This window comes from Electrophorus electricus, chromosome 11 (genome assembly GCF_041902795.1).
Source record: "Electrophorus electricus isolate QZ-2024a chromosome 11, ASM4190279v1, whole genome shotgun sequence".
In the NCBI taxonomy this organism is placed as follows: Eukaryota; Metazoa; Chordata; class Actinopteri; order Gymnotiformes; family Gymnotidae; genus Electrophorus; species Electrophorus electricus.
The window spans coordinates 8,352,215-8,377,037 of record NC_137507.1 but is presented as its reverse complement, the minus strand read 5'-3'; the positions used below and the strand labels follow the sequence as shown (position 1 = coordinate 8,377,037).

Below are 24,823 nucleotides of genomic sequence, written 5' to 3'. Positions count from 1 at the left end.
CCACATCAGTGTTCAGAGCTAGCAGTGAACCAGAGGAGACTGTTACCAAGAGACGGGGGGGGGGGGGGGGACCACAACATCAAAACCAGAAATAATTCAGTTTTTATCACTTAGATCACTTCACTTAATCAGGTGATCCTGCTGTGTTTTTACTGAATGGGGACAGGAGTAAAAAAATAACAGCCACACAACACATCAAAACACCCAATAACACAGACTAACAAAAGGAAGCCACTGTGATGAAGGTCACACACACACACACACACACACACACACACACACACACACACACACACACACACACACACACACACACACACACAGCGCTCTCATTTGAAACAGCGCTACCATTTCAGGTTCCGGGCATGGCACAGACCAGCCGAAACCAGCTTCATTTAGATCTGCGGTGACGCTCACAGCAAAAGGCAAAAATACACATTTTCCCACCCCGATTCTGGCCACTTTTAAGAGAGCCACAATCCTTTGGTCGCCCCACACCAGGCCAGTCTGCAGAAACTGCTGGGCGGGGCCTGTCGGCTCCATCAAACCACGCAAAAAAGCCAGGGGTCGGCACGCTCCGTCGAAAACGACCCGATTCTGCTGAAGCTCTCCCGAGCCCCAGAGATTACGGCTAATAACGCAGCGAGTCGCTGGCCCGTGTCAGCACCCCAAGAGTGCAGACAAACGTCCCTGGAGAGCAGCCCTGCGGCACGTATGCCTGCCTCTCCAGAAAGGACAGGATTCCTGACTGACGCCCGGAGACCGAGGGCTTCCCACCACCATACAGCGCCTGGGCCACTGGACAAAAGACCCAACAAATCGCGTGTGAAAGGTCCATCTATTTGCTATGTGCTGAGAGCAGCAGAACTGAGCCCTGCGCCCGGAGAGAACTTTCAAACGCTTATTGATGTTTTAGAGGCAATTTAAGCCCATTTCAATTTCCAATTACAAGGCTGCTACAGCCGACTTTATTCCACATTATAAGGGTGAGGTATTGATCAGTGTGTATTGTGCTGCCATACACTTATGTAGTTTATTAAAAACCATCTCATGTCGTCAATGCGCAAATCCATTTTTTTTTTCTGCAACGAGCCTATATGTATGCTGAAGATTATTCACCCAAAAAGATGCGGACCATGACCCTGCTCATGCACTAGCGATGCAGGTGAGAATGACGGCAGAGGACAGGACCAGAGACGGATCCATTTCCACGACAACGCTGACCTGTGACAAGGACACTCACAGGTGTGATGGGGGAAAATTCTGCCTTGTGTGTCAGGTCAGTCGAAGTCCTCATTTGGTGGATGTCCTCTTTAGAAAAAAATAAACAAAACACCTTCAGGCAGTGTAATTCACATTCTACTACCCCACACCTATTTCCAGAAGCATGCAAAAACCCAGAAGGTGTGAGCTAAGAATGGTGCCTGTACAAACACATGAAGCTGAATGTGTGTATATGGGGAAGTACCATGTGACAGCGCTGTGCCCATGTGTCCAGAACTCCTCTATGGAAAACTGCAGAATTCAAGTATTTACAAAGTGTTATGACCCTCCCATCTTTTTATACATACATATATATATATACATATATATAATATAGTGTGTGTGTGTGTATATATGTATGTGTGTGTATATATATATATATATATATATATATATATACATACATACATACACATATACATATATACACACACACATACATACATACACACACACACACCCCCCCACACCCACACACCCACACACACCCCTTCCAGCCTTGAATTACAGTATTGCTTTGTCCTGATTCAGTTTCACTTTACAGAGCTGGAACAATGTGTGAAATGAGCTATATAATCAATATCACAGGTTTGTAAGCAGCTCAAATTCTCCAGGGTATACAGTTCCTCACTTCACACTCAAAATAATCTCGCCTCTGTCAAACCCAATGGAGAAAACTCCAGTCTTACAGTGTGTTTACAAAGCGCAATTACCTGCAAACAGAATCATGCCACAGCATTATGAATGTGCATTCATTTTGTATTAAAGTGGAATATAACAAAATATAGTTATTGATTGCCTTTAAGCAGTTTCTGAGCTCTGACTAAATGAAAAAGATGTTCTGAGTACAAATGCAAAATGCCAAACCGTGTTGCACAGAAAAAGTCTCTCTCTCTCTCTCTCTCTCTCCCCCTGAGAGACTATACAAAGTTTTAGAAAGTGGAAAAAAGATCATTCAAAATGTATACGTTTATATGTACGTGTTGCCTATGATCCATCTATTCAGCCTCTGTCATTGGCCAGAGACCTTTTGCTGCAGGAGACAATGTCAGTGTCGTAAGCATGGCTCCGACAGACAGAAGTCATGGGCCTCTTGGTCATAGGGACATGGTCAGGAAGAGAAAGGGGGGGGGGATGTCTGAGACAGAATGAGAGGCAAAGAAACTGTCCTGCAGTTGCAGTTTGTGTCAGGCGAGCTTTGGCCATCATGCCATTAAGAAACATTTCAGTGCTTATTCTGCTCACAAGTGTTTTACAAAGACACGAACCACAGCTGAGGCTGCACTGGCATGAATGTGCGTTTAAGCACACACGCGTGTGCCTGGGCGTCGTTCTCAAGCGTGTGCCACTGCCTTCGCCACCAGATCTCGGGGGCCTTGTCGTCTCCGTAAACATGAGGTCAACAGGAGGGCAGGGTGGGGCACAGCCACACAGTCCGGACAGCGCTGCCCACCACGCTCAACCAATTCTGATCTCTCGTCAGACCTTGCAGTCAACCAGTGAGACCCTGACATTTCTCCCTGTGCCAGTCATGACCCTCCCATTAGAGAGAGAAGCAGGTTTCTGTTAGAGACCACCCCCTCTCAAAAATCTTTGCCTATAGGTGTTTGAGGCCGATGCAACATGGAAAAAACCTGGGCTGCTCCCTCTCCAACACACCCACCCACCCACCACATTTATTGCCTATAAGCTGCACTAAAGGGTGAGTTTCTGCCTCAGACACCCCTCAACACACTTTACACGGCTTTTACAATTCATGTTCCTAAATTGAAGAACGCGGTCGTAACACACAGACGTGTTTCGCAGTGGAACTGAAATTATTCCCATTTGCAAAGCAGTAGATCTGTAACTCCAAGCAGTTACTATAAGTTTATAGTGTTTTACACGAAGGGTGAGAGAGAATGAATCGTTTCCTCAGTCTTTCATAGATATAGGTCAGGTGCTCAGTTTCTCTCTTGCTTTCTGCTGTGCACATGTGTTCCGGTGTGCGTGTTCTCGTACGCTGACCTGGACTCTGAGCTTCTCGTTGTCAGCGTTAATTCTCTCCCGGAGAGCAGCGTAGTGGATGCTGTCGTCGAGCGCGGCCCTCTCCCTGGGCAGGACTCGGCTCACCCAATCCTTACCCTGCACCTGGGCGTCTGCATGGGCCTGGGCCTGCAACTGGGTTCTCTCCTTCTCCAGCCTGCACCCACCCACGCACACACCCAAAACCACACACACAAAAAGAAACATCAGGGGAAACCGAAAAAGAAGAATCCAACACAAAACTCTACCGCTTCCACTCTCTCTAAGCCACAGCAAAAGAGTATAAAACAGTCTGAACTATTAAGTGCAACTCCAAGGAAGCTACACTGGTAAGGAGAAACATCCTTCGCATTAGTGAGCAATTACAGTAGACTGTTAAGAACCCATGGTGCTGGAGTGACAGGTAGGGGGCAGCACCAAGAACCAGGCAAAAGCACTGAAAAGCACACATGCACCGCAAAAGTCACAGGACAGCAATTATAGAAGCTATCTGTTTATTTCCCCATTGATTTTTCATTTTAAACAACGTTCTTTGCTAACGACAGCTACGCCGGAGCCCTGCCGAGCTCGTGGGCACAGCTAGGTGGAATCTCCCGACTGTTTGAGCGGTCACCGGGTTCACTCAGTTGCTAAGCAACCTCCCCCACCATCAAGCAGGCAGCGTGATTCATCAAATAAACTCTGCAAGATGCACACAGTAAGCTATTGCGTGGAGTTTTCAGTCCAATAACAGCCCAAGTTGTGTTGGGGGGGTGGGGTGGGGGGTTTGAAAATGGTGAATGAGCAAAAAAATAAAAAAAAAATAAAAAATAAAATCTAAAACAAACAAGACAGGACACACACACCCCCACCCACCCAGAAATAGGTCAAGCCAAACTTGAGCACACACACACACACACACAGAAAGGGCAAGATTTGATATTTTGGTTTTGTTTGGAAATTAAGTTAAGTTTTGCCAGATGTGAGAGATGAGAAAAAAAAAAAACGTTAAACTAGAGGTGTGAAGGGACGTGGCATCCAGACCACGTTTACATGACGGGCCGGTGGAGTTTTGCGTTGTTGTTTACCCATATTGCATGAATGTGTCTAGGGCCTTTCCAAACATAAATTTGATATATTCAAAATCTGATTCAGAATTGTTTCACATACATGCGGTCCAAGAGCAGACGCGCATCTGATCCTTGCCTATGCTACCCTAGCAAGAACAATTTTCAGTTATTTTTTAAAATTTATTTTGATGTTTGTTGATTTGTTTGTCTTATGAATTTTTAAACAAACATGTCACGCCACGGTGCGTCTGCAGGTGCAGATCTCATCCCGATCACCTGCTGCTGTTATTGGCTCCTCTCCCGCATGTACACGCCCCCCTGCACAGAAAAGCCTATCACAGGCGCTGAAGAACCAACCAGCTCCACCCCTTTTCACCTACCTCTCCTTCCCCTTGATAGCTCACAAACGGACTCCCATGGGGGAAAAAGAAAAACAAACAAACCAACCAACCCAGATCCTCACTATGCAATGCTATGTCAATAACTGTTATTTTATCAGTGGACTGGTGAATGCGTGCTAATGTAGGATTCTTTCTAGGAAGAGGTGTGCTCACACCAATGACAGACATGCGTGACTTCCACACATGAAAGTGAATAACAAAGGTCAAGAACATTGAAGACAGGTCACGTGAAGGCACGTGAGGGCACGTGAGGACAAGTGAGACTACAGGACAAGGGCTACAACTCTGAACCCCGTCAGGATAAAAGCTAAAAGAACATTTAGGTGAACACCCTTTTCTCGAACCGCGAGTGGTTCTCAGTGAGCCAGCTCTCCCCGGCATAGTCATCTTTACCCTCATTGGCACTTTTGGTCAAGCTGCACCCTTAAAGTCGAGGCCATCAGGAGCAAAAAGCTGGAGGAAGGTCAGAGCACAATGCGGACTAATGGCTAGAGGCTTGTGGGAAAAGTGGATCCAGGCGAACGGGCGTAAAAAAAGCCCCTTACACCAGCCTGGCATGGAGAGGCTGGGAGTGGCTTCCCGGCCCCCCACCCCCAGGCGGCTAATCTCCAAGGGCACTGACTGCACATGCACCCGGTTCGGTGCAGAGCCTGGGAGAAGGAGGCAAGAGAAAGCAAACAACCCCCCACCTACTACAACAATCTGGCAACCGGTTTGATTTGTTGCGAGAACAAGCGTGTCGGAGGCACGTTACATTTAACACGAGCGCTTGGGAGCCGGCTGGCAGGGCAGCGAGCGCACAGTAACGCACGCGACGTGAAGCTGGCGTGGAGACATGTTAGAGATCATTAGATAAGCACGTGAAAGCAAGGCAGAGCGCCTAACAGACGTCCTGCTCACTGTTCGTTAGCAGCGCGGCGGAGATGAAATGCCTCGCTCTTTACGGTCACGTTGTCTGCAGTTTGCTCGGATGCACTGAAGAAAGAATCTTTTCCCAAAACCAAGTGCAAGTGCTTTCGGGGGGGCTGGAGTGAGGGGGTTACTAAAGTTAACGTATACCGAGTTTTGAGTGGTCTGCTGCCCAAAACACCACCAAACTGACAGAGAGAACACAGACAACACGCTGGGGCAGCAGATCTCAGCGGTTTGTTCTGTTTGTGGGGGGTAAAAGTGCAAACTTTAGAGAAACTAAAGAGGAAGAAACAGAAGAACAAATAGTGCATAACAACAGATGGGCTGCGGTGCAACTCCCTCTACAGGGTGTCATATATATATATATATATATATATATATATATATATATATATATATATATATATAAATAATTTTCTAATAAAGTAGGTGGGGAGTGAACAGTGAGTGAGTTCACCACCTACAAAACGCACCACCGCACCTGCAACAGACATCAGCGTTCGGCTGCCATGGCGTGGAGGTGAATTAAGGAGCACACACACACACACACACACTTTTCTCCTGCAACACCCCGCCACCTGTCTACACCCTCCCGCAGTACGTCTCAATCCAATCAGTTTTACATGGCTCCTGACACACTTGCATAACAGTTGCCGTGCCAAACGGTTTCTCCAACAATGTTGTTTAAAAGGAAGCATGTAATATTAATAAAGGGGAATAACGTCTGAATGCAAGTGATGAATATTACATTACTCTGCCCTGGTCTTAACTGCGGGCTTTCTCACGGACAGTCTGCGGAAGCTGTACAGAGCCACAGAACTGAGGTCAAAGGTTGTGGATAAAAGCGGATATCAGAGGAATGGAATACCGAACCTACAATTCCACAAGCCTTTGGTTCGGAATATGTAATGTTTATCCAAAAAGGCAGCAGACAAAAGGTGGTGTCTCATCTGGAAGTACTGAGAGAAGAAAAGGTCCATGTTTACGCGAGGCCAGGGCTACTGTGGGGGGGCGGGGGGGGGAGACATTTACATTTACACTGTAAAATGTACAGACCCACACTGACCCACCTGGACAAAGGGAGGGGAAATTATGTTAAAATGCTGTTTGTCGACTACAGTTCAGCATTTAACACTATCATCCCCTCCCTACTCACTACTAAGTTGGAGGATCTAGGACTGCATACATCCCTGTGCGACTGGATCTCCAACTTCCTAACAGACAGACCACAATCAGTACGGGTAGGCAACTGCGCCTCATCCACCCTCACCCTCAGCACTGGAGCTCCTCAGGGTTGTGTCCTAAGCCCCCTGCTCTACTCACTGTACACCTACGACTGCACAGCCACTTCCAACTCCACCATCATTGTCAAGTTTGCTGACGACACCGGTGTCATGGGTCTGATCTCAGACAACGATGAGAGGGCCTACCTGGAGGAGATTAAACACCTGGAAAATAATCTGCTCCTAAACGTCAGTAAGACAAAGGAGCTGATCGTGGATTGCAGCAAGAAGCAGGAGCGGCACTACCAACCTGTGAGGATCAGTGGAACCACGGTGGAGAGAGTAGATTTCAGGTACCTTGGTGTTCACATCTCGCAGGACCTGTCCTGGTCCCGCCATACCAACTCACTGGCAAAGAAGGCTCGTCAGCGTCTTTACCACCTCAGACGCCTAAGAGACTTCAGACTGCCCTCCAAGGTACTGCGGAACTTCTACACCTGCACTATCGAGAGCATCCTCACGGGGAACATTACAGTCTGGTTTGAGAACAGCACCAAGCAGGACACACAAGCACTCCAAAGGGTGGTACGTTCAGCAGAGTGCATCACTCATACGGAACTTCCTGACCTGCAGACCATCTACTACAAGCGGTGTCAGACTAAGGCCAAGAGGATTGTGAAGGACCCCACCCATCCCAACAATAGGCTCTTCTCTCTGTTGAGATCAGGGAAGCGCTTTCGCTCCCTGAAGACCAAGACAGAGAGACTGAAGAGGAGCTTCTTCCCACAGACCATTGGGGCCCTGAATCAAGGAAACTGATAAACTGTGGGGACCACCACCACCACCATGTAACATGTAACTTTAAATATGTTCAATTACAAGATGAAACTGTACATTGTGTACATACATATATACATATCCATATATACATTGTACATTGTGTATATAAACATAATATACATATATTGTACATACATTGTTAAAATGTTTTTGTATCTATATAGATATCTATTTCTCTATGCACCCATTTTTCTTTTTCCTCAGTTTGGACAGAGCACTCTCAACCATTTCACTGCGAGTTATACTGTGTATGACTATGTATGCGACAAATAAACCAAACTTGAAACTTTATGGCATTTAGCTGACGCTTTTATCCAAAGCGACTTACAATTATGACTGAGTACAACTTGAGCAATTAAGGGTTAAGGGCCTTGGCTCAGGTGCCCAACTTGGCAGTGGTGGGGCTTGGACCAGCAACCTTCCGATTACAAGTCGAGTACCTTAACCACTGAGCTACCACTACCTCAGTACCTAACGTTGGCAACCAGGATTTAAAGGGCGAAGACAGAGGCTTGTGCTCTCTCCTACAGGGGCATGTAATCCGCACTGAGCTCTTCTGTGTCTATTGATGAGGGGTGTGTTTGAATCAGAGGTCTGTATGTGTTTTTTTTACTGCTGATGCAGCACTCTGTGGGTCAGTCAGCCTTAGTGTCTGTTATAGCTCTGCAGGAAAGTTCTGCTTCAGTGCTTCACTGCAAATCTCACAGTGTACAGACTGCACACACACACACACACACACACACAACTTGCACAGCAAGCATTTTCTCACACACAAATGGTAGGCTACGACGCACAAAGAACAAATGGTTCCAATATGGAACCTGTCAGTTTGGTCTTCTATACTCACAAATATACAAATATAAATATACATGTGTGTGTCTCTGTATGAATCTGTAATACAGTGTGTGTATCTAATGCTGTATTACAAATACACATGCCATATTACAGATACATGGAGACACGCTGTATTACAGATACATACACACAGGCACACACACTATTACACACTCTGCGTGTCTATGTATCTGTAATGGTGTGTGTGTGGGCAGTCTGTACACTGCGAGATTTGCATCTTTAATACAGCGTGTGTATTTGTAATACAATGTGTGTGTGTGTGTGGTGTGTAATACGGCTCTTGGCATCGATGCTTCTGCAAGCACAAGACGAAGATAAATGCTGCCCTTTGCAAACACAGCTACACCCAGCCAACACACACTCCATCCAACACACTCACACTTGCTTCACTTTCACACACACATCCACTCAAATAACACACTCAACCAAACTAATTCAGATTCGCTGTACTCAACTATCAATACACACACTCTATGAAACACAATGAGATGAAAACACAAGTATCCACATTCAAACATACTCTGCACACACGCACCAAAGATATCTCTAGTGCAAAAACAGAAAATATTTGAAAAATTGTGTGAAACTACAAATAAAGCAAAACACATAAGCTGATTTACAGAGAAATATGTTTTTAAAACGCCCCAAAGTTAAGTCTGTGCACGAAAGCACTGGAAGCTTAATGTTACAATCATGGTCTCACAATAACACGACTCTCAACAGTAGTCCATCTTCAGTTCCCATTTCCTCCTAAATGGCCTCTGAAATAATACGGCAATTCAACTGCAGCTTGATGGCAACAGCGGAGAGAGAGAGAGAGATTACCAAACCCACATTAGTTTCAATTAAAAGACTGCCATGGATCTTTTACAAAAAACACACACACACAAAAACAAAACTAAAAATGCAATTGAATACAAAAGCAGGGCATTGAGTTTGGCTAGAAAGGTGCGAAATTAAAAGGGAGAGAATAGAGGGTTTTAAGCCTGTTGAAATCCCATTTCTCCAGCGGTGAGTGGGTGAAGAAAATTAAAGCAGCATTAAATCAGGGACAACTCCGAAACTGCTTGTAGGGGCAAAAACCGCTTGGATTTACCCCGTCTTGGTGCTAATGACTTGGTCGAGCAGGTAGAGCTGTTTGCCAACCAAACCAAAGCCTGACTGACAAAAAAAAACAAAAAAACAAAACAAAAACAAACAAAAAAAACCATACCATCATACAGATGAATACGACATGTATTTGGAACAAGCATCTCCTAAACGACATACATGAATTATTCTGTTAATCTGAATTAATCTGTGGAAGAAACAAACTAATTTTTAACTTGCAGGTAATAGTGGTAAAATATAACTGATGTGTACAAAAACGTAAAGCATGACTAGAATTCCAGCAAGGATTGTGTTTTGTGATGAGATTCAAGGTAGTGCATGTTGTTGAAACAGCACAAATATCAGAAACATATGAACAGATCCTTTGGTTAGCTGTGAGTCATGGGTAGAGTGCTAGTTTTGAAGAAACATCTCCTAGCGCGCGGTATCCAGTACATTGGGACCCCTGTGCACCTAGGAGAAGTCGTCGTCCTCAGATACCATATCAGGGGGTCGGCTACTACCTGCAGGAGCCATTCCGGCTACACGGTTTGGAGGATGACCCCCTCTCAAGCCTGTAGTGACAGAAGACTGACGCCAGCCAGACGCTTGCAGATGCAATCAAACCAGTAGGGTCTTGCTGACTACAGGTCAAACCAAACACGTGGTCAACACACAGGCAAGGGTCAAAACCAGCAGAGCATGATCTACAAAGCAGGGAGACCTCCAGAAAGAGAAACAAACAGAGCCAAAACTGGTCAAAACCGTAAAACCAGTCAACAGGCAAGAGAGGAATCCAAGAAAAAACTAAACTTCAGAAAACAGGGGTAACACTTCGCAACGAGGATAAGCAAACAGTTTAAATACATGAAATGCTTCTGGAGGGCAGAACCTGACTGCTGGACGACGGTAGGCTGAGCTCGTCCGATTACCCAGGGGATTCTGGGAACTGAAGTCCTGGGCAGACAGGAGTAAAGACTCCAGCAACACTGCCTGGTACCACCCACAGTCATGCCAAGCCCAACGCCCACTGCCATGTCCCTGCCATATCGGTGACAGTTGTGTGCCAGGAAAGGCCCACTGCCGGAATAATATCCGGTCGGCAGTGTTCCCGCCGTCAGCAGCTGACCAACAAAATTCAGGGCAGAGGGTGGGTGTCATGGCAACAGATGGGCTCGAAACTGCAACCGTACACCTAGAAAACAGACCTGCGAGAAGTGGAGAGTGAATTGTTGGTGCATGGAAGAGTTTATTCGTTTAAAACAGCAACGCGGTTTGTGGATATTTCCTTCACTAATCGCTAAAATATATCAATATGAACAAAGATATATGGACAAGAGGAATGAACGTTTATCCAGCACCATAGCCCATGTAAAACTGGGTAATTTACAATGCACTCTTCTAGTAGAGAAACGTCCGGAGAAAAACGATTTTTAAAAAATAAACACAATTTTCACTTCACTTGTGTGCCATTAAACACTACAGAAAACAGTGAGTGCTGAGGGCAAAAATAACCAGTAGTTCCCATCACACGGAGAGCCGGACAGGCCAATTCAATTCCACAGCCTCGCTCACACGCACTTAAAACAACCCAAGAACAGACAGAAGACATAAAAGTAAGAAAAGTGGGAGGTGGAGATCTAAATGGAAGACAATATTAAGGAAAATATTGATTCTGTCCCTCTGAGCGTGACATCATGGTCAATAAAGCTCCCGTTTTGGCTTAATGGCGTTGCCAGGGCGATGGGACGAAGCACTCTGCCTTACCCACCCTCGGCAACAGCGCTGTAAAACAGAACCGTCGGCGCCTAAATTTGCTTTTATGGCCAGCAGAAAATAAACTCTCCGTCAATAGCAATTTCTGCAGGTCAGTGCTGCTGGCCCTGGGCGGAACTAGAGGGATGGAGGTCGTCAGGGGCCATCACAAGCTGGAGAACCAGGACACAGCAGCTCAAACGCGGTTTGGGAGGGTGGTAGGCAGATGAGACTTTACCTGACTGTCCTGGGACCGTTCTTTAAAACACACACACACACACACACACACACACACACACACACACACACACACACCAGTGCGATACATTAAGAGTCTTGATGTTCAGCCACAAGGCTGTGTTTCGGGTTTATTTTTGTTGAGAGAACGAAATGCATGTTGAAAACGTGAAAAGAACTGCAGAGATGAATTCAAAACTAGCAAAGCTCAGCTGTCCACAGACGATGGCATGTACCCCAGAATCTGGCTGTGCTGCACTGTATATAAATACGTTTCCACTTATGATTAGCCATGGTGTAACTTGTGTGTGTAATTATGATTGGTATTGCTGGGTTTGCATTTTTTTTTTGTGTCTAATATTGCTCCACTGCGATAAGAAAAAAATTCTCGGGGGGGGGGGGGGGGGGGGTGAGAAGAAGGAGAGAGAAGAGAGAGAGAGAGCATGCAAGCAAGCAAGGGAGAAACTGAGCCTCTCATTAGTGCAAGTTAATAGATCACCCCATCAAGAAGGAAATTACCTTCGGTGCAAGACCTTCTGCAATGATTCATTGATTTGAGAAAAAAATAAAATAAAATGGAAAGAGAGAGATGGGAGCTGATGAGTTCCGGAAAAGACATGAACGAGTCCTGGGTGAGATCTCGCCCTGGTTTGACCACTGCCAACATATCACATCATAATCTGTGTAACAATCGCTTGTCTTTGTCGCCGTGTTATTATATTTGATCTCAAACTTTCATCCACATCCAGTGGCAGGAATCCGGATATCACATGAAACAGCATTTTTATTGGGAAGAGCAGACCCCCCCCCCCCCCCAAAAAAAAAGAGTGGCACTAAATATACCTCAACAATCCAAACAAGCATATAAACTACATATAAAAAGTACACGTACAGGTCCCTCATTATTTATGAGTTACTCAACCCTCAACCCCACAGCCCGCACTCAGTCCTGATTCTAATCAGGAATTGTGTGTCATCCTCATGTTTCGTCTTGTCTGCGAGTAGCAGGTCTTTTAGCATAGTAGCAAAACAAACCTACATCTCTTAAAAACCTCCCTGATCCGTTTTCTCTCTCCAGCTCGTCCTGCTGCTCTTTAGCAAATATGTCCTGTAATCATGGTCTTGTGTTGTGCGTTTATTCTGCCCTACACGTATGATGTGTGTAGATCAGGGAGTGTAAAATGTCCCCAAGATCAGGGATTTACATTTATGGCATTTAGCTGATGCTTTTATCCAAAGTGACTTACAATTATGTCTGAGTACAACTTCAGCAATTGAGGGTTAAGGGCTTTGCTCAGGGGCCCCAACAGTGACAACTTGGCAGTGGTGGAGCTTGAACCCACAACCTTCCGATTACAAGTCAAGTACCTGAACCACTGATCAACCACTGCCCATGGGGCATGAAGACGCTCACCACTGATGGAGTTCACGTCGGTTCCTGCTTCGCTCCTCTTCCAGGTGTCTCTGCAGCTCCTCCGAGATCTTCCTCCTTAGTTCAGTCTCGTCCACTGCAACCAACAGACAGGACCAAGAAAACTAATTTAGACACAGACCCACGGCGCCCAGAAACACCTCGCACGTGGGCGTCTGTGTCTATGAATGCCTGAAGGACACAGGACAGTGGCACCTGTGTGACATGCATGTTTATTCTGACACACAGACTTTGTGGCCTGTAATATGGGCAAATGTATCAGATTACATAACAGACATTAATTTCACATTTTACCATTAGACTGCAGGCAGAGAGAGTGAGCGAGAAAGTGCGAGCGAAAGAGATGATGAGCGCAATGTCAGATGACACACCAACATACACTCACATACCAACTCTACATATTTTCAGTGTTGTAAATTTAGCCTGCACTTCTGCGCGCACACATGCACACACACACACGATCCATCTCCTTTTTGTTAGCCTGATTAAAGCATCCATGACGGAACAAAAAGGGGACGTGTAACTTCAATTCTGCTGATGTTCAGAAAACCCCAGGGCCATTTACTAAATTAATTCAATTATTATGCAAGGAAAAACCCCAAAGGGCAAAAATAAAGGGGAAAAGCTTACATTTACGAAAGACCCACTCTCCAACCCACAACACAGGCACAGTGGACTGAAAGTTACATGACACATATGCAATAATCAAGTTAAAACAAATTCTTTATTACACAGGCAACGGCTCCACCATCGCTTTGGAAAAACATTGCAGATAACAGAATAACAGAACACTGGGAGTTTAAAGAAAACCAAAACAGGTGAGAACTGAGATAATAAGGCATAATGGGTTGCTTACCTCATTCTATAATAAGTCCTGGCAACAAACCCTGTTGTGCATTGTGGCAAATTGCTTACCGGTGGGACAGACATGTTAGATGTATAATCTCCGCTGGACGCAAAGCAAAGCAGAGAGAACAGGTGAACAGGAGGACACACGGAGAGACGCGGAAACTTTTGACTCCTGCTGCAGCTACACAATCACAGACTGAAGCATGTTTTTGTTTGTTTATTTGTTTTAATTTCTAGGCAGTGCCATCCCCTGGATACACAGAGCCCAAGCAACTCAGACCCATGCATGCATTCAAACGTACTCAACAAGGGGGTAAAAAATAAACCTTCGGTTAGGAAAATTTGAACGTTTGCACACAGTTTCCAGTGTTGGGGTAATCTGATGTAGACTCTTCTTGATGAAGTCATTTCGAAATAAGCCATTTTGGAAGCTTTAAGGACAAGGCGCCAGTATTTTCCCATAACAGAAGGAAGCGTATTTCAAAACACAAGCCATATTTCATAACAAATCAGGCAACTGCAGAGATGTGATAGGATTTATGCATGAAACGTGTCAAACAATCAGATTGGATTGGATCCCCAACAGCACAGGAAAAGCGCACTGAATCCAAATATCACTGGGAAGCTCCCCCCCCTCACGTCTAGTCTAGTCTAGCCTGGCCATCACTTTCTCTAGAGTTTACGATGGTGACGGAGGTGATAATTAAGGCTTCCAAGTGGACCGTAGGCGGGAAGAGGCTGCAGCACGGTACCCAGAACCTGGTGCCGTTTAATCGGAGCATACGTGGACAACATGACAATGCTGACAGCTACTGTGCAAATTGCTAAGGAAACATAAATGATCATTTATGGTGGGCAAGGATGAAGGTTAAAACCTAGAAAGTCTAGAAGGCTGTCGATCGTGAAAACACATTAAAGAAAAAAAAAAGAAAAGCATTAAAATGATAAAGAGGAAGTTGTTGGGCTGAAGAAGAAAATGGCAAAGGCTGTTCATAGCACTGAAAGGCCATTCTTACCAGGTGGATTGAAACTGTGGTGCTCCAGTTTGGCTCATAGCCCTGAATTAGACGTCTGACGGTTTATGAGGTGGTGACCACTGGAGTGGAGAAGAGGCCAGAGACGATTATGAACAAGGCTGTAATGAAGTGACGAGGGTGGGCCTGCCATCTGAGTGGTGCGACATGGGCATGGGAGAGGCGTGCTGGAACTACCACGGACCAGCTGAGGAACGCGCCAAGGGAAAACGTGAGGTGATGAAGGCGCCTGCACCAGTCACAGTGAGAGAGTGGATTAGAGCTTGGGCTCGGCGATTGGTGGAAAGCGCAGAGCTTGGGCTCGGCGATTGGTGGAAAGCGTTTAATAAGGTGATTGATTACTAGTTTTATTCGTAACAGGAAGAGGAAGCATGGTGTGTGATGGCAGCCTTCCGAACGGAGAACGGCTTCGTCGGGAAAAATCAGCTGTTGGCAGAATCACTTGGCCAGAGATGTGAGCAATGCATGCGAGTCATGTTTAATTGCTCCTTGGAGTGATTTACAACGCTGTTCCAAACCTCGGACACTGGGGAAGTGAAGACGTAAATGATGCTCAGGGATGATGAAGCATATTTTAGCAGTATGTAAGGTTAAGTGTGTTGCATGGACAATGTACATGTAAACATAACCAGGTGTCTAGTTCATTAGCATATTTATTTGATAAGCACAAAGATCAACTCTTTACCCAGTTTGTGTGCAAGGAGCAGCGTACTATACACTGAGCGCAGGACATATCAGTAAAAAAATTAAAACAAACATAAATCCCACACTACAGGTCCCACAGTGCACTGCTTTAAGTACACTGAGGCTGGAAATGGTGGCGTACTCAAAGTAAGCTGACAGTTTATTTTATAGAGTTAACGATTAGAGAATGTATGCCCACTTGGTGGCTGGCAGCAGCTGTATACAAGGCCCTTAGAAATGGGTGCTAGGGGTTCTGCAGCCAAGTCTGCCACTTCCTGCCGTTGGAGTTTGGCTTTAGAGGACGCAAGGGGAGGGGTGCTGCGATGGAATTACCTGAAGTAGCTGAAAGGGCTAGCCAGCGTCTGTGGATGACGAGAGCACAAGCGAGTTGGGAGATGCATTACAAAAGGTGGAATGGCCGAGGTGTTCAGTTTTTCAGGTACGTGTCTAGAAAGACAGATCTAGATGGAACTGGTGGCAGTGAGCATGCATCAATCGTGTATGTGAGGCTGGGTAAGGTCTGAGTCTTCGTAGAGGCCAGTGTGGACCTGCTGTGCTAGGGAATGCTTGGCTGTGTTGCAGGTAAAAATCCATATGGAAGTGTTGTCACTGAGCGTGCAATAACCGTACATGGGGCTGGCTAAGATTTCGGTGTCCGTAGAGGCTAAAGAGGTTATGTATGTAGTTTAGAGAGCTTTAGGGAGCTTGGAGTGGGGTGTGTTTGATGCTGATGAGCCTTCTGGAGGTGTGGGTTTAATTCAGAACACTGATGAAGGGAGATACGTACCTGATGAATTCTGTGAAGAGCTTGTGAGGCTGGGGTTTCCATTATGAAGTGAGTGGGCTGGACCCTATGTGAAACACTAATGGTTTGGCACAGGATATTGGATCTCTTATGCTGTGCATAATTATAAACAGTGGTAAGGGATATGTTTTGTAAAATGTAAACATGGGAACTGTAAAATTTTGTTTGCATCTGAAGAAAATATATAAACCATGAGTAACCATTGGCCCAACTCCAAGACCAGCTACACGCTGATGCCTCCAAGGCAAAGGTACCGTTCCCTGCAACTTAATAAGTCAAGTCAAATTTATTTACATAGTGCTTTTTAACAGCAGCTGTTTCACAAAGCAGCTTTACACACGCCCAAGTCCAAGCCCCCAGTGAGCAAGGCAAGGGTGACTGTGGCAAAGAAAAACTCCCAGGAGCACGAGGAAGAAACCTTGAGAGGAACCAAGACTCAAGGGGGCCCCCCACCCTCCTCTGGCCCACAACGGACACCACAATAGTAACAATAAGGACTAGTATAAGTAGTGAGAAAGAATCACTGTGACAGATTTAAGAAACTGTTCCAGACAAACTAGGATGACGAACAAAAAAACTCTACCTGTAGAAAAACCTGCAACACGGCATTTAAACATCTCAATACTGCACATAGCCTTAGCTGGTGGCCCCGATATACATTAATCCAGGGAAGGACAGAAGAGTCCAGGGGGACATGTCCCCTTTCCTTCAATGAGATCAACCAATTAAATATACTGGCTGCTACTAACACAAAGATTAGGTAGCAAACTGAAAGAAGTCTCACCATCACGTTCGCTGTGCGATATCACCTGCTACCTCGATGGCAAAAAGCACAAGAAACACTAAGAATATTAATTTGAACAATTAGTGCACAATCTGCTGCAGTCACAACATATTAAATTATCTCCATGAGAAGAAAGAAGGGTGGGTTTGACAGAATATCAAAATAAGAGTCATTCTAAACTTTATGAAGCAATTAACATCACTCAACTTGATCAGCTCAGTCGGTCAGCTACTCTTCACCTGTCCAATGTCGTAGGCTACCATTGTCTCAGTCGGCTTCGTTAACCCCCACACCCCATTTACTCATTGACGCTTATGTTTTCTCACTATTAATTTCATCACTGGACTTTAAAAAGGGAGGAAGATTAGAAGATAGAGAAAAGAGTGAACTCTGCATCCTTTAATTCTTTGCAATCTTAGACTCTTCAGGTGCCTGTCATGGGTCATGGAAAATTCCAGAATGACATTAGCAGTGCAGGCCTACGCACCGCTCCTGAGTGCGACGTGTAAATGTTAAAAGATTAAAAACTCATCATCTTTTGATATTTTCTCTCTCTCTGTCTCCCCCTCGCCCCGTCACAGAGAGAAACCCGGAGAGTAGCTCTTGGCTAAGGAGATAATGGACGGAAGCAAATTGCTCTTCTCATCAGAAGTTTCATTAACCTGGAGACCCGAGCGGAGGGAGTGGTAATCTGGAACATCACCGCTTCCTCACGCTCCAGCTGAAGCGGAACGCCTTCCCACCTTCCGAAAGAAACTCCCAGACATACAACAACGCATATCTCTCAGTCCTCTGCTTCCACATCGCTGTGTGAACCAGCATTTTTCATTCATCATTAATATACAAGAACACATAAGGGTGATATTTCATCTTGTACAAATGTTATGTAGATAAACTGGTTTGTCATATCAGTAATCTGGGATTAATAAACACGTTTTAAAATGATCTAGAGGAAAACTCCAGTGAGTTTAAACACTGATTCCAGTTTTTGTGTATTGTTCACGGTTCCAGAGTCTCACGGCAAAAAATGGGTCGTTCATCATAACCGACGATGCGTTTCAGCTCCAACACCCTTCTCCACACACACACCTCTGAATAAACCAGATTAGAAAAACACAAGAGGAATGGTGATGAGATGACTGTACAGTACAGACGGGGGCTAAGGTAGTCATCGCGCAGGAGGCAACACCCGATTGGTCTTTGCAATTGTGTGATGAGGGCACTCACCCCCAGCTAGAGCAGGGGGGTCATTAGGGGGCAGATGCCATGTGATGTGATGGGGATTGGTTTATTAAAGGTCTGCAGGAGTGTCTGTTACTCTCCTTCTCTCTCTCTCCCTGCTGAACTCTGCAGGTAATTAGTGTACAACGTTGAAAGCGGTGTGTGTGTGGGCTCGGCAGATGAATATTTATGGTGTGCAGGCAACGGCGAGAGGATCAACCTTCATCGCCATCTAATCAGCTGACCTGGCGACTAGAGTCGTGATTTAGAGGCAGGCCGCAGCATAGAGAGCCCAGCTCAGCGCTGCCGCTCGCGGGCACACAATCAATCTGCCCCATTACGGTCACAACCTCTAAAGAGCAAGCTGACAGCCTGCCAGGAAAATACGCAAAGTGGGACTGGGAAAAGCAGCCAGCATGGCAGAGCTTCCGCCAAAGCCTCACCTGGTACTCACCTGCCGTTCACCTGGTTTTTACCTTCTCATTCTCATAGTTCAGTCTTTTAGCGGCTGAAAGATGTCTTAATAATATAGTTTTAAAAAAATATACTACTACTACTACTACTACTACTACTACTACTAATAATAATAATAATAAATTTTTATGAAAAAAGCAGAAACGTGCAGAGAAGTTTTAGAGCAGAGCTTTGAATTTAGAAAGAGTAGAATAGTCATGGTCATTTACATTTACAACTTTTAGCTGATCACAATACCACCTGAGTAACTGAGGGTTAAGGGTTTTGCTCTGGGGTTCAATAATGGTAACTTGGCAGTGGTGGGACTTGAACGGGCAACCTTCTCATTACTAGTCAGGTACCTTAACCACTGGTTGAGGAAGAACGTTCTGTAGGTTTGGAGCCATGACAGAGAAAGACCTGCCACCTGCTGCGGATAGTCGTGGAAGAAGAATGGCAACAGGAGCAGTGGCAGAAGAGCCGAGGGGCAGTAAGGGAGAAGGAGATCTGTGAGGGGGAACGAACCCATGAAGGGCCTTACAGATTAACAGAAGGAGCTTGTGTTTAATCCATGACACTGGTAGCTAGAGTAGCAGATGAAGTATGGGGTTGACGTGGGCAGGGTTCTCTCCAAGAGTGCCAACCCTGAATATACTGAAGTCAGTCTGGCGATTTGGCAGGTAGGTCATTGAAAAGAACACAAACACATCTGGACTCAGCATTACTGAGCAGAGAGCGGGTCATTTATTGCGTCATTTGATGTGAAAACTTATGAAATGAGCTATCTAACCAAAACTGGCAGTTTCGGTACGTTTGTACGGTCGGACAGGGAAAAAAAAACAACTGAAAAAGCAAGTAAGAGAAGTAGAAAAGAGAGAGAAGCAGGACAAGAGGGCTAGTAACAAACTGAAAGAAAGCTTCCCTGAGACTAAACCTGTTAAGCTGATCTGTGTCTCGGTAACAGGAGGCCGTCTTGTTGCGCCCAATGTGGTCAGGGGACTCATACGCTCCTGCGGCATGAGAGTGGGGCCTGCAGTCTGCACAGCTCCACGAGAAACAGCTCCAGAGGAAGACTTTCACACCTCTTCTCTCCAGCTGGCAGACACCTCCAGCCAGTGTTTCAGTACATGCTGGCCTTGGATAACCACCAGGAAGAGAGAGTGTGAAAGTTCACGATGGAAGGCCACACGTGGACAACATTAGTGCACTTCTCATTAGTCCACTTTCTCTTTTTACACACTGCAGTTATACAGAGCACATAGAGAAAGAAGCACTTAAGGAGAAATAACTGATTTTATTTCCTTTCATCAGAAGAAAATATGTTTCCAGTCTTGTTTCAAATACTTAAAAAATGACTTTGGCTCAAAGAACTTGTAAGTATATTGCGCTGCATAAAAACACCTCATGAAAGCCAAGCGTGCATCTGTTCTAATGCTAAGACACGGAGCAGACGAAATAGGTCTTACAAAAACCAAACAGGGAACTTTGTGTTTCAGCAGAAAGAGAGAGACATGTCATCAAATATAACAAGTTCATTAAACACTGTTCATATTTGTAAAAGTTTAGAACTGAGACATTCAAGCCACAGAGGCTGTGTCAAAATAAAAAAAAACCCCATTCAAACGTAGACTAGATAAAAAAATAAAAAAAAAAAATAAATATTTTTTAAAAAAAAAAAGACTCATCAGGTGAGATCAAGTCTGTGGCTCAAAGCTCTTTTGGGCTCATTAAATCAAGTTCTTATTCAGCACTGTTGACTTTTCAAGATCATTATCAAATGGCGGTGCCACCATACAGTTTCGCACTTTGTGAAAATAATGATTCGTAGATTTGAACTGTTGGAGAGAGGTTGAAGATGTCTTTGGTGATTACTACATTCGCCTTTCAGGCTCTCCAGCAACTCTGCTTTAGCATCTGAGTTTCACCGACTCTGGCGACTTCCTGAGGCGGATTTAAAACATACCATAATAATACTGGGATGTTTATGAACGTCGCTCCGCTACGATGCTTCTGAAATTTGTTAGATGGTTTAATATCACTCTGAACACTGCAATTACAAGCTGTTAAAGTTTTGTAATGTGTCAATTTACATGAAACCATTGTAATCACAGTTATTAATCAAATGATGAATTATTTTTGAATGAGAATGACACCACTGTTCACTGCCACACAGACAAACGATGTTCATAAACAGGACCAGAAAACACTGACTAAACAGCTGCTCTAACAGTAGGCATAAGCACTGCTAATTAGTTAATGATATGAGACGAACATTTCATATCTAATCAGTATGATGACAAAATTCAAAGATTTGCCCAAAATGTAATATCAAGCCATTTTAGAATTTGATAATTTTCTGAAAAACAAAAACAAACAAACAAAAAAACTTCACTGCATGCCTACAGCTACTCTCATGCTTGCGGTTGAGAACACAATTGTTGCCATAGGCGGCATTATGCAAATCACTCAGACCGCCGCCCACGGCAGAGTCCAGGAAGTAACACACGGTGGAGATGATTTTTCAAGCCATGAACCCTCACAGCCCACATGTGTGTTTGCATGAATTACCTGTGGAGGAAATTCCCTTCCAATAACATTCATGCACACAAACTCCTCACGCCGCTCAGTGAAAGCTGTGCTATATGTCCACGTAAAAAAAGTATCCTGCCATAAAAGATGTCCAGATCCCTCCATGTGACACACACACACACACACACACACACACACACACACACACACGACACCAAAAGGTGGGTGTGTGAGCACTTGAGATTACACGCTTGGGTAGGGTAGCAGGAAATGAGGTTTCAAATCTAGTCCGAAATGACTGAATACCATATTACATATGAAGTCATGATTCACTGAGACGAGAAAGGCCAAGTTCTGGCAGCTGATTGAAGGCCAGGGCCACATCACATTTACTTTAAACGACGTAGAAGCAGAAGTGAATGCGAGCATTTGGTTTAGCCAGCAACACTCTCAGCCCCTTCCAAAGGACAAGCACAACACCTTGGAGGAACAAGTGGAAATGCGACGTCTAATTACAGCAACAATTCATTAACGCAATTACAAGCAAGAATGAATTGTTTCATTAGCCACCTGGTCATAGCTATAAATCATAACATTAAGAGCAGAAGTCTGGGATCAGTTTCCGAAAGAGCAGCTGAACTTTAAAAGGAAGAACTAAAACCGATTGGGCTGTGCTGGGTAATCCAATCTTTAAAAATCCATAATGTAATAATCCTGAATGTGTCACCTATACACAACAGCAGTTAGTGCCAAGAGTGTTCGGAATTAAATCCATGCAGGTCAGCGCGGATGCTAACCTGAAGCCAAAGATTCAGTCAAAGCTAATAGAGTTCCTGTTCTCATTTTCTCTCAATAAAAATACAACTCACAGACTTTCATTCCTACATAAGCATTCGTTTTGGTCGTGTAGCACGACAAAGTAGTCCAAACACTTTCATAAGCACTAATGAAAGACAACAGCTGAACCACTTAGAGACGTGGATGTTTATGATCAAGTTCTCTGAGCTTCACGGAACGTTCATCAACAACACGCGTGTTCCTCCACCCATGTGCCAAAGAACTGCTGCTAACCCACCTGGGGGGGGCATACGGATTCAGCAGTGGTAGCATGGTAGGCAACTGCCTCAGCTGGGGGAAAGGGGGGGGGGGCAATTATTTCCACACTCAGAACAGCCAGACGCTCAGGAGGCCGTACATGATGTGTATGTCAGGTAGGGGAAGGGTATGAAGTTTAACAGAAGAGGCAAACTCCCCAAGGGTTGCAGACAAGGTAAGCTCCAAGAAAGGCAAAGACACAAAGCTCACCTGTAGGGGGCGACGCAACAGGCTCGGCTGGGGGTGGGGTTGAGGTTGCGGGTGCAGGTCCGGGGGGTGGTGTCGTCTGCTGTATGCCTGATGACTCTCTCATGCGATTTATGACACCCTCAGAGAGCTGGGAAAGAAAACTAAATAAATGTGTACCCACTTTAATGCAGGCCTTTTCTGTGTTGCACCCTTCATACACAGTAGCAGTTCAAAGCTGTTGGCACAAATTGACAACGAAAGAAATAAAAAAAAATTAAAAATAAGGCAAAGCCAATGGTTTAGACTTAGCACTCTGAACAAGATATAACACCAAAACAAAGAGTCATCAGGCCCTTCATAACGTTGGAATAAAAAACAGGAAAAATCATGCCTAATGGTTAAAACAAACAAACAAGCAAACAAAACCCAAGCAAACAAAAAAACAGTTAAAATAAAGTTTTAAAAGCAAGTGTGTAACACTTGGATGGTCTAGAAAGTTGCTATGAAACATTTATAAGTACCACACCTATTAGCAAATGCATACATGCTAACGTGCTCTCAAAAGTAGTTTGTTCTTTACCAGGCACACATTCATACAGCACAATTTTGTTCGTAAACCTTTCACTGAAGTTGTTTATAATTGACGTCTTTTAGTCAAAAAAGTGTTTGGGTTTTTCCTATACATACCACCGACCTAGAATCTATGCAGTTTTTCTCCTTGTTGCTGAGAAGTTATATATATATTAAAGCACTTTACCTTTAATCTAGTGTTTGGTTGTACTATATGCCATTTAGCATACAGGGATGCAACATAAGTGATTTTGAGCATGGTAGAGTTCACCTTCACAGCGCTGGAGGGTAAACAGAACAAAGACACAGTACGCACTAAATAACACTAATATTGTTCGTGCATCAGTTGTGCTATCGAGGGTGGTCTGTCTAACTTGCTCCTGTCCCAGCAACGTCCATGCATGGCACTAAGCCATGTCCTCCAGGAGTAAAACAAAGCGCATGTTTTTAAGTGTCGTTTCAGTTCGATGTCTTCAGACGTGAACTGCAGTAGCTCGTGCGCGCTCTCTCGCCCAAGTTAGGCTAGTTAGCCGACTAGACCGCTAGCCTAGCTGCCTTAAATAACCCCCTCACCCGGATGTCGGGGTTAAAAACACACGAACCGGAGCCGTGGACACAGCGGCTAGCGCTGTTTAAAGCAACTTTAGAGGGCGAAAGCTGTTAATGGTGAAGGTGTAGCTGGCTTAATAGTGAAGTTGTAACAGGTTTAAGCTCCTGTCTTCACTCACCCTGATGCCCTTCACAACCGTCACGTTATCGTTCTCGTCTCGCTCGAGAGACACGCGGCGCGTGCTATTATTGGCTCCCATTTCTGACAAACAACTTTTTTTTGGTTTGGTTTTTAAAAAGACAAAACACGTCGTTACTTCATGAGTTTGTGAACTCATAGACTGACGGAGGACGTTTGCTGAACGGAGTGCGTGAACGCTCGAGCCACACGCTTCCGCCCGTCACGCTTTGAGCGGCCTATCGGAGCGCGCGGGAACGTTCCACGCTCGTGACGCGTTCGAAGAGCGCGGAGTGAGAGCACGCGACAGCCGCTCGAGGTCGGAAAGACCCCAGCGAATAAGGTCTGGGATTAACACGCGGATAGCTACGAAAAGGATTTAAAACCGTGCGATTAAAAGAAAGAAAGAAAGACAGAAAGATCCAGATAACTCTACCATTATACTGGAATGTATCTGGCAGTCTTAAAGTATATACTACAAAATCGTAATAGCACAAAAAAATAGATTTGTTTTAAAATGAAAAAATACACCATTATTTCTTGTTTTTGGACATTGCGCTACGACCGGTGTTTGGACGCGTTGCTGAAATGTCCTGCACAGAGCAGGTGCAGTATGGAATGTGGCAGGCTCACGCAGCTAAATTGAATGTGCATCACATAAATTATACAATTTTGGGGATTTTGATCTCAGTGTAGGCCTACATTTTTTGGAAATCCCCAAAATAAATAACAATAACTCAGTGCTGGATTCGTATAATACTTCATGTATTATACGAATCCAGCACAGAAATCTGATGAATAC

At 44.9% G+C, this 24,823-nt stretch overlaps 1 protein-coding gene across 3 annotated transcripts in view; it reads right to left on the bottom strand.

Annotated features, from left to right (window-relative positions):
• The window catches only part of chchd3a (coiled-coil-helix-coiled-coil-helix domain containing 3a), a 58,769-nt gene extending 34,497 nt beyond the window's left edge, over positions 1–24,272 (bottom strand). Inside the window, exons 1-4 of one of the 3 annotated variants that reach the window (XM_081722936.1) lie at positions 24,023–24,272; positions 22,746–22,872; positions 13,064–13,157; positions 3,271–3,445 (exon numbers count right to left, since the gene is read on the bottom strand). In XM_081722936.1, the coding sequence (XP_081579062.1) occupies positions 3,271–3,445; positions 13,064–13,157; positions 22,746–22,872; positions 24,023–24,181 (555 nt within the window). In that variant the 5' untranslated portion in view covers positions 24,182–24,272. The remainder of the gene's footprint in view (positions 1–3,270; positions 3,446–13,063; positions 13,158–22,745; positions 22,873–24,022) is intronic. The other 2 variants (XM_027025557.3, XM_027025556.3) reach the window with 2 other exon arrangements.
• Between the last annotated feature and the right edge of the window lie 551 nt (positions 24,273–24,823).